Below are 10,981 nucleotides of genomic sequence, written 5' to 3'. Positions count from 1 at the left end.
TAAAAAGCGAATTATTTTTTTATGTACACAGTAAAAACTATTGTAACAGATTGACCTAAAATTATCAACAAATAGTTTTTAATAAAAGAAGAAAGTAGTTTTCCTGGCAGTTCACAAGGTGGCAACCTTGTTATCTGTACACACAGACTGGTAGAAGTTTTGTGCATATTAACCACACCTGTGCACACCATACCCTGCTGATGTCAGTCTTCTCTCGTTATCAGGTTTCACAATGGCACAGAGTCAGTAACTAATGTCTTTGTGGACTTACTTGCCAGTGGACAATATTATATCTTTACAATTTTTAGGGAACATGAATGATAATGTAGTTAATGTAGTTAAATACAGCGACCAGATGCCTTACTCATGAAAGAGACATCATTGTTTCTCAGCGTTGTAGTAGACTATTAGAACTGTATCATATAGTTCCTTTTTCATATAATTATAGTTAATTTATGGTACATCGCTCATTTTTCATGGGTGACTTATTAAAAGACTATGTTCTGCCAGTAAAGGAATGCCTTGATGAAGCTTATCTTTTATTATTGCTAAACAAAATACTTTGTTACACATAAAGGATGGAAGCAGGCATTCTTTTCACTATTCTGATCATTTTTAAGACCACATATGGAAGCTCAGAAGTCACTACTGGGACCCCGGTCACAGAAGGTTCAGAATCAAATGGAGGATTCCATGCCTTTACTGTGGATTATAACTTGGTCCAAATCCCCTACGAAGTCACACTATGGATTATTCTTGCTTCCTATGCCAAAATCGGTAAGTAGTTTACAATATGGATGTTATATTTGCTGCTGTGCTTTTAAATCATTGACTCCTTGAGGACTTATGATTTATTCATTTTGGGGTTCAGCAAATTCCGACTCACGCAAGCTATTTGTAGTCCCCAAAACGAAAACCTCTATGTGAGGTCTAATTACTAGAAAGGGAAATGTGTAAGTCTAAGATTTAATAGAGTAGTTGTGAAATGTAAAGCCTTTTGCAGTACGTTCTCGTGCAGCAGATACATTGCAGAACATTTCATTGACTTTCTCACACATCCAAATGAAGCTTGTAAAAATGTATACACATATTATAGAAACATGTATGGAAGGGATTTTTAGTGCATGCCATGTACTCCTAAAGACTTTCTTCTTCAATTTAATGAAATAAGTTAACCCCTTCATGCCGCAGCCAATTTCAGTTTTTGCCTTTCGTTTTTTCCTCCCCTTCTTCCCAGAGCCATAACTCTTTTATTCTTCTGTCCACTTTGACATATGAGGGCTTGTATTTTCGGGACAAGTTTTAGTTTTGAATGACACCATTCATTTTATCAGTGTTTATAGTGTAAATTCCAAGTGCTGTCAAATTGTGAAAAAAATAAAATAAAATTCTGACATTGTTTTTTGGAAATTATTTTTACGGTGTACATTTGAGGTACAAATGATCTCGAAATATGATTCACCTCATCAATACGATTACGGCGATACTCAAAATGTCCAGTTTTTTAAATTATTTTAGTGCTGGTTTGGGGTCGGACTTTTCTGAACTCGGCGATACCACATATATTCCTTTTTTTTCAATATCTATTTTAAGTGGGAGAAAAGTGGGGTGATTTGAACTTTTATTTATTTTTTTCATGTTTTTTAAGACTTTGTTTTTTACTGTTATTGTTAGCCCCCTTAGGGGACTTGAAGATGCGATCGTCCGATGGCTTGTGCTGTACACAGCGATGCAATATCTTTGCTGCATATAGCAGAAATCACGGTCTCCTTTGAAGCCCGGCCACAGGCAGGGTTTTAGAGGAGCTTCGTAATGAAAAGCACAGGGTCATTAGCTGACCCCCGGCTGTCATAGCAACTCATCATCAACCCGTGATCACGTCACGGGTGCGATAAGCGGGCGGAGAAAATGACAGATTGACAGCGGCATTTAACAAGTCAACAATCGCGAGTGGAGCAAGTGGAGCAGGGCTCCAGCTGCGATTGTTAGGGGCAGGTCCTGGCTGTATTACACAGCCATCACATATCGGGTATCGCTGCGTTAACCTGCTCCATACACCCACTTCCAACATGAGCCGTACATGTATGACACATGTCATGAAGGGGTTAAATTCCATTGTGACCACTATGTACTTACATGTTATACTATCCCATACATATGACAATTGACTTCAATTTCAATTAGTAATATTTTAGTTTTGTGTAGTTTATAGCACTATGCCAGTGTGTTGTTTGTTTGTTTTTCAGCGCTGGAGTGGTGCTTTTAATTTAAAGTCCCTGACTATAGTCTTATACTATATAGATTTCAGGTAGACTTAAAGGGGTATTCCCTTCTCCAAGATTCTATCCCAGTGTGTAGTAGGCATAATAATAATAATATTAGCAAATACCTCCAATTATAAATGCAGTATAGTTCTTCTGATTTGCTATGTTCAGACTAGCTCCCTGGATTAATGCCCTATCACAGAATCTGGTGACCATAACCTAACCTGTAATATTATATTTATCAAGAATGGTATTCAGATCCTTCTTGAATTCATCTGAGCTGCTCCAGTCTCGTGGCGCAATCTTGTGATTGCTACTTCTGACTGATCAGAAGTCAGATGTAATGATTAAAAGCTCTTAGAGTATGTGCCCACGATGCAGAAATGAAGCAGAAAATTTCTGCAGCGTTTCTGCATGTTCTTGGCAGTCAAAAACGCTTGCGGATTTTACACGCGTTTTTGCAGCGTTTTTACATGCGGATTTGACTTGCGTTTTTCAAGTGCATTGGGACCTCAAATCCGCATGCAGAAGCGCACAAATAATGGACATGCTGCAGATTTTTCCGCTGTGGAAAATTCCGCAGCATGGGCACAGAACATGCAGATTTTCATTGGGGATCATGGGGTACAGATTACCAAGCGTTTTGCAAGCGTTTACGCTGTGGAAAATCCGCATCAAAAATGCTTGAAAAACGCATAGTGGGCACACAGCCTAAATGATTTGAAAAGTGACATTGGGCTCGCTCCAGCAAACATAGCAGTGATCCAACAGGTCACCAACTGCTGGAGACTGACAGGAGCGGAGGCGATAGAAGGTGAAGACGGCGGCAGGCAAGTATGAGAGTAGGGGGAGATAGCTTAAATTAATAGCACCACTCCAGTGGTAAAATAAAGAAAAAATGCTGGGGTGGTGCTTTAAATAAATATTTTACATAAAATCATTGTAATTGTAGGTCCCTTTATATTGTGTACTGAAAGCTTTAAGCCATGTTCCTATGACTTTGACTTTTCCTATGACTTTTTCTCTGCATTTTTCCCTCATTTTTTCTGCACTAAAATAAACAATAGTAATCGGTGGTGTTTATCGTGTTTTTGTTTCCTTCGTTACACATTTCCTCTTTATTAATGTTTTTTGTCGACGATTCGAAGCAATATTTTTTAATACTCATTTTTTTCCATGCTTAAAAACTCTATTATGGTTTCGACATGCATTTTTTTCAGGCTATTTTTGGTGCTAAAAAATACCAAAAAAATGCATAAATCCACAGGGTCTTTATAGGGAATCTGACAGCAGATAAATGCTTCCCAGATCTGCAAATTTAAGCTATATATGTTTAACTCTGAAAATGCAGTGTTTTTTCAGAGAAAAACATAATTTAAAAGCCACCGGGGATCAAGCCATATATCAAGCAAAATATATGACCTTAACCCTTTGACGACCTTTGACGTAAGTTGTCATGGTTGGATAGGGGTTCATGACCTAGGATGTAAACTTACGTTATGATTATCGTGTGGGCACAGGATCTGTGCTAGATCGATCGCTGCCGGTAGCTCGGTATAAGTAATAGCTGAGAGGCTCCCTTTCTCTTCTGATCGGTGCCCCCGCAACATCATCGTGAGGGCCTGATCGTTGCCATCGCAACCAGAAGACGTCATGACAATCTCCGGGTCTGCCAGCAAGCCATAGCTTGACATAGAGCTAAGACAATGCGACTATAGAGCTAAGACATAGAGAAAAGAGCATTGTCTAAGAGGCTTCTGTCAGTCCAGCACTGACAGGTATAATGCATTGCAATTGTAAAAATATTTTTAAAAAAGTCACAAAATAAAATAATGAAAAAAATATTATACCAATAAATACACATATTTATGTAAAAACAAAAAAAAAAAAAAAAAAGTACACATATTTGGTATCGCCACATCCGGAACGACCCGAACTATAATACTGTCATTCTAGTTAACACATTCAGTGAACACTGTAAAAAATTTAATTAAAAATAATGCAAAAAACGATGCTTTTTTATCATACCACCGAACAAAAAGTGGAATAAAACACAATCAAAAAGTCGAATGTAAACAAAGATTGTATCGATGAACACATAATCTTGTTCCGCAAAGAAAGACACAATACAGGTCCATCAGGAAAGAAATAAAAAAGTTATGGCTCTCAGAATATAGCGATGAAAAAAACAATTCCTTTTTCTAAAAAATAGTTCTAGTTTGTAAAAGCGGCAAAACATTTAAAAACTATATAAATGGGGTATTGCTGTAATTGAACTGACCCAAAAAATAAAGCTGGCTTATCACTTTTACCACACAGAGAATTCCTGAATTGCTTTTTTTGTTCACTCTGCCTCCCAAAAATCAGAAAAGAAAGCGATCAAAAAATGTTGTGTCTAAAAATGGTACCAATAAAACAGACAACTCGACCTGCTAAAAACATGCTCTCACATGACTGTGGGTAGAATTGTGGAAAAATTATAGCTCTCAAAATATGGCAATGCAAAAGCTTTTTTTTTGTAAAACAAAAAAACTATAAAAATTTGGTATCAGTGTAAGAGCATTGACCCGAAGAATTCAGGCGCCATATCACAGAACTGGAAGAATTTTCCAAGGAAGAATGGATGAAAATCCCTCAAACAAGAATTGAAAGACTCTTGTCTTGCTTCAAAAAGCATTTATAAGCTGTGATACTTTCAAAAGGGGGTGCTACCAGGTACTAACCATGCAAGGTGCCAAAACTTTTGCATCGGCCCATTTCCCTTTTTGTAATTTTAAAAATCATAAAAAGACCATATATTTTTTTATGCCTATTATACAAAGAAAATGTGTCATCTTTAACTTTAGGTCTTTTAGAGATGATTTCATCTTCAAACTGTTTAACTGTCCACAATAACAGTAATTTTGACCAGGAGTGCCCAAACTTTTACATGGCACTGTAGATCTCTGAAATATGTGATTAAAATGGAACCCCAGGTGGAATATTCCCTATAATGAGGAAGATGGAGACACTGTGGACGCCGTCTGGCCTATGATCCAGCAGTGTCCGTCTTTTTAGGCATGCACAAAAGCGCAGTCTACCACAATTTTTTCCACATCTGATAAGTAGGACTCCGCTGAACAGATGCCAGATGGAGTCCAGAGTAACTCTGCTGCCTCGTTATGGTGAAGTGACCCATTGGAGGTTTCAGCTGAATCACGTCATTTGAAGATTTAGGCTGTGTGCCCACGATGCGTTTTTAATGCGTTTTTGCAGCTGCGGAAATGCTGCAGAAACGCATTAAAAACGCATGGTAGAAGGGCAGCAATGTTCCCCAATGATAATCCTCATATGCTGTGCACATGCTGCGGAAATTTCCGCTGCGGATTATCATTGCGGAAAAAAACGCAGCACTACCAATTATTTTGCGGAAGTGCTGCGTCTTCGTCGCCATTGACTTGCATTAGACCGCATGGATTACGCATCACTGTATATGTAGATGCGTAATCCAAGCGTTCTAATGTGCGGATGGTACCCGGGTGTAGATGAGAGGAGAGTCTCCTCCACACCCAGGTACCATTAAAAAATCTGTAAAAAAAAGAATAAAATAAAAAATAAATGTATACTTACCTTCTGGTGGCCCGCGCTGCGCTCCTGCTTGCTTCCCGGCAGTTTGAGGTGGATTGAAGGACCTGCGCTGACGTCAGAGTCATGTGACGGGTCACGCGACGCTGATGTCGGCTGGTCTTTCAATTCACCGCTGCCGGCAGCTGGGACCGAGCGAAGCAAGACAGCGCAGGCCATCGGAGGGTAAGTATACATTTATTTTTTTATTTTTACCACTCTCTCGGGTCACACTATATAAATCCATGCCATTTGCATGGATTTATATAGTGTGACCTAGTTATCACAAGCACTTTCCAAGTGATGCTAATCGCTTGGAAAGCGCTTGTCAATCTGCATGCGGAAATGTCAGTGATAACGCTCCATTTCCGCATGTCCCTGCCAGGAAAACGCATGTACAATCCGCACGAGTTTTTTTCTGCCAGGGAGATGCAGAAACGCTCTGGAAAAAATCCTGAGCATTTCTGCATCGTGGGCACATAGCCTTACACGGGGGAAAATAAGTATTTGATACACTGCCGATTTTGCAATTTTCCCACCTACAAAGAATGGAGAGATCTGTAATTTTTATTATAGGTACACTTCAACTGTGAGAGACAGAATCTAAAAGTAAAAAGCAGAAAATCACATTGTATGAAATAAGTATTTGATCACCTACCAACCAGCAAGAATTCTTGCTCTCACAGACCTGTTACTTTTTCTTTAAGAAGCCCACCTACTCTGCACTACCTGTATTAATTGCACCTGTTTGAACTCATTATCTGTATAAAAGACACCTGTCCACACACTCAATCAATCATTCTCCAACCTCTCCACCATGGCCAAGACCAAAGAGTTGTCTATTGATCCCACAAACAATCTTCCGCAGTCTGGCGCTCCATGAAACTTCTCGCCTCGTGTGATAAGGAAAATTCTGGAAAAGGTCAGGAATCAGCCCAGAACTACACGGGAGGACCTGCTCAATGACCTGAAGAGAGCTGGTACCACAGTCTCAAACATTACCATTAGTAACACAGTACACAGTCATAAATTAAAATCCTGCAGGGCACGCAAGGTCCCCCTGCTCATGCCAGCACATGTCCAGACCCATTTGAAGTTCGCCAATGACCATCTGGATCATACAGAGGAGGCAAGAGAGAAGATCAGGTGGTCAGATGAGACCAAAATAGAACTTTTTTTACATCAACTCTACTCGCCGTCTTTGGAGAAAGAAAAAGGATGAATAGAACTCCAAGAACACAGTCCCAACCCTGAAGCGTTGTGGGGGAAACATCACACTTTGGGGTGCTTTTCTGCAAAGGAGACAGGACGACTGCGCCATATTGAAGGGAGGATGGATGGGGTTGTGGCGCCCCTGAGGGTTCGGTCGCCACAGAGTTATTGCATCTCACCCAGAGATGCGGTACCTCACTCTCAGGTAAGGAAGGAGTATGGCTCAGGACCCTAACACTACATCCACTACACCACATTTCCGGGGGACAGGGCGAGATTGCTCCTATGGGAGAGCACAGTCCCTGATCCCTGGCTGGAGTGGGGGGAACCACCTAGAGAGGGAGAACTAAGTAGTGGATGGGTGGAGGATGTAGATTCTGGGAGCACATCAGGAGGAGGTATAAAAGTAAGGAACCATCTTGGTTCAAGGGGAGAAAGAAGTCTTAGAGTACAGGAGCAGGGGCTCGGTAGGAGCTCTGCTCCAGAGGCGGGCCTAGTCAGGAGGCCTGAGCCTGAAGGAGAAGGGAGAGAAAAAGGGAGCAGGAGAGGCTCCAGGACGAGGAGAGAAGGGACCCCAGGGGTACGGGCCGTGCAGCAAGCCACCTGTACGCCCGCCGCTGCCAGGAGGTAGGGGGGTCATACCAAGAAGGGGAACCAGGTCCCCCAGCCAGCAGAGACTACAGGACTCAACTGGGAACCGGAGGCTGCAGCACTTCAAGTACAGCAGGCCGTCCACACCAGCCACTAGGAAAGTAGCCGCATAGGGCCAGGGGACGGAACACATGTCGCCCGCTAAGGCCTGAGGACACTGGACAGAGGTGCCGCTAGGTGTGAGGTACAAGGAAAGAGGCCAGAAAGGACACACAGAAGGGGGTCCTGTAAAATACTCCGGAGTTACCTCAGGATCGACCGGGCCCCACACTGCGTGAGCACAGGACGCCGTGGGCTCTTACACTGGCCCTGTAAGTGGAACTGTTTAAACCATGAGTAAAGGATCTGGGACTGCATCGTGTGGACTCTGTGATTATTCTTGCACCGCGACACCTTGCACCATCACCACCATCATCCATACACGCTGTCCTGAAGCTACACTCTTCCTGTGGGGAGTCACATCACCTTGCTGCACATACCACCAGCTTCAGCGGACTGCCCCGCAGCGGCAGTTATCAATAACCGCAATCCACAGTTGGCATAGTCGGACATTGATATTAGTGCACATAGACTACCCTGGTTTGACCACCCTGGGTCACGGACCGGGTCACTGCCACGGTGACTACGACCCCCAGCATCTACAGGCCCGGCTCCGGGTATCCCCACGGCACAGGGGGCGCGTCAACTTTGGCGTAGTCGGCAAGATACGTAACCCACCCGTTACCATCGGGTATTGTGTGCCTAAAAGACTGTGTTTTCTACTGAATGTGGCGCCCACCCCTGAAGAACGGGCGCCATTATGTGTCAGCCAAACAACAACCAAAGGTCACCTCTCATCGTGGGCCAGGTCCCAGAATGGCGCCAAAAGCGGGACCCGCCCCAAGCAGCAGTGATTATGTATGTGGATGTGTCCATCGACGTGGGGGGGCTGCCCTTGGAAGTGACCGACAGCAGACTGCCCTGGAACCGCCCCCAAAAAGGGAGGGGAGGCAGGAAAACTGAGAGACAGGGCGTGGTCTGGACCAGTCCAGGCAGGCCGCACCCGGGAAAGGAGATGGACCGTGGCAGCTCCTGAGACCCTGCCAGCGACATGCTGCTGGCCGAAGCGCCTTATACCCTGGAGGAGCTGGTGGCCAAGCTTCCCCGGGAGGATACTGAATTCCTCCGCGCCGGCATGGAAGATCTGGGCCGGAGGATGGCCAGGACGCAGCGAGACGCCAACGCGGACTGGAAGAGGGAGATGGAGCAAAGGATGGCGGCCCTCTTATGATCTGCTGCAAGAACTAAGGAAAGATAGGAAAACTGTCCCTACAATAGGACTAAGCTGATTCCCTACGATGCAGCGGGCAACCTGTTCATTGTGAACAGACCCGCCTTCGTCCTCATCTAGTCTGAACGCAGACCTATAGATATATGGGAGGGGTCCCTAAAAGTACTAAGGACTGGGACAAAATTGGACACCTCCTAGCAGAAGTTGTAGCGGAGCAAAAAGACAAACAGACAAAAATACTTAGAGGTCCAAGGACCAAGCTAACTATAGAGATAGGTGCAAAGCACCTGGCTAGATTAAGAGTCAAAGTAACACTGAAGTCCAGCAAAGCCAGAAGGGCGGAGCTGGAATAAATAGGCAGTAGGTCACGTGACCACAAAATAGAAAAAAAACTAACAGGAGGGTTCTAACAGGCCCGGCAGCCAGCGACGCTGCCCAGCACCGGCGGCGCCCCAGCCTCCGAGGACCGGGATCGAGGTCAGGAGACCGCACCTGACGCAGGAGCGGCCGCAGGAGCAGGTAGTAGAAGTCCTCCTGTGCCGGACGCTGTGAGCATCGACCTGCCCCTGGGCCCCCTGGTGGAGTTGCAGATCCCGGGCGTCACCGAAGCTGTCCCATTCTCGACGCCAGAGCCAGGCCCTTTAAACCAGGGTGACACCGCCACGTGCCCACCATGCGCGTACCAGGGCACGCCAGTTCTAAGTGCCCTCCAGACCCCGGAACCAGCTCCAGGCACCAGCGACGCCGGCCCGCTCCTAGGTCCTCTGCAGGAGCCGCCCCCTCCGACACTCGAATGGGTATACGGGCGCTTCCCCTGGGACTGGTACGCGGAGGTGGAAGACCAGCGGCCTTCACTCCTGCCCGCTCCACAGCCCGCCACCGCCGTCTCCCAGGTACCGGAGGATGAGGCCCAATTCGAGTGGGATCACTCGGGGGAGGATTTAATGGGGTTCTCCCAGGAGACCAGGGCAGCCGCAGCTTGACGCAAGGAATTTTGCTACCAACAACTGATCAAGTTTGAGAAAGAGCGGAAACAGCGACGTGAGCGGTGGGAGCAACTCGAGGCTAGAAATATGGAAGAGAAGGCCCGGGCCCGCCATGACAAGCAAGCGGCTCGTGGTCCCAGAATTACCGGGACCGTTGTAAAATTCAACCTGGACGCAGGATTGGGGTTCGTCTGGGACCTGCTAACAGACATGGATGTCTTTGTGAATAGGAGAGACGTGGAATCCCGCCTGCCAGAGGGACACCCAGATCGGGACCTGTATCCCGGGGACACCGTGTCCTACACCAGGCACCGGGGAGTCAGGGGCTGGTATGCCCTACATGTCCACCGGGTGGAGACAGAGTTCCACCATGCTGATGACCCGGCTGGGTCAGCCTGTGATGGACCAGCGCCTCCCCGCAGGGAGCACCCTTACTGAGTACTGTAAGAGGAACAGAACTTTGTGTGAGTTTGTTGTTTTCCAGGTTGCCCGAAAGGGTGCAGTTCTACGTTGAAAAACTTGTGAGTGTTCATTAGTTACCCGGAACGGGTCCAAAAACTGACCGGCTGAGGACTGGGAGCAGCCACTTTTTGTAAATAGTTGCACCTCTTAAGGTGCCCCTTATTGGTTTTATAAGAACTACAACGAGTACCTCAGAACAAAAACCCGTTGGAGGTGGCCGAAGACGAGGTCCAGCATCTGGATCGTCTAAGCCCTGCAGCCACCCGAGGGCCTCCGTTGAGGGTTTGGGACGGGTCCCTCATATTCGTGTTTGCAAGTTGGCACTTTATTGAGAAATGGACACCTGGTTGTAGACATCACTGTGACCGGTTGACCAAAAGTTTCACTTGAAAATGTGTTGATATGAAGAATGTTTATACAGAAAAATGTTTTATATACAACAATGAGCTTACACTAGAGAAAAGTTTAAGGCTGTGTGACTACTATGCGTTTTTAATGCGTTTCCGCAGCGTTTTTGTAGCTGCGGAAACGCA

At 45.3% G+C, this 10,981-nt stretch overlaps 1 protein-coding gene across 1 annotated transcript in view; it reads left to right on the top strand.

Moving 5' to 3' along the window:
* The first annotated feature begins 222 nt into the window (after nt 1–222).
* The window catches only part of SLC9A4 (solute carrier family 9 member A4), a 356,947-nt gene continuing 346,188 nt past the window's right edge, over nt 223–10,981 (top strand). Inside the window, exon 1 of the mRNA XM_073664760.1 lies at nt 223–777. Coding sequence (XP_073520861.1) covers nt 579–777 — 199 coding nt within the window. The 5' untranslated portion in view covers nt 223–578. The remainder of the gene's footprint in view (nt 778–10,981) is intronic.

Source organism: Phyllobates terribilis, unplaced genomic scaffold (genome assembly GCF_046119375.1).
Source record: "Phyllobates terribilis strain yellow unplaced genomic scaffold, ASM4611937v1 Scaffold_2__4_contigs__length_985480577, whole genome shotgun sequence".
NCBI lineage: Eukaryota > Metazoa > Chordata > Amphibia > Anura > Dendrobatidae > Phyllobates > Phyllobates terribilis.
Note: the sequence above shows the minus strand (reverse complement) of the source record. Positions and strands in the feature narration are given on the sequence as shown.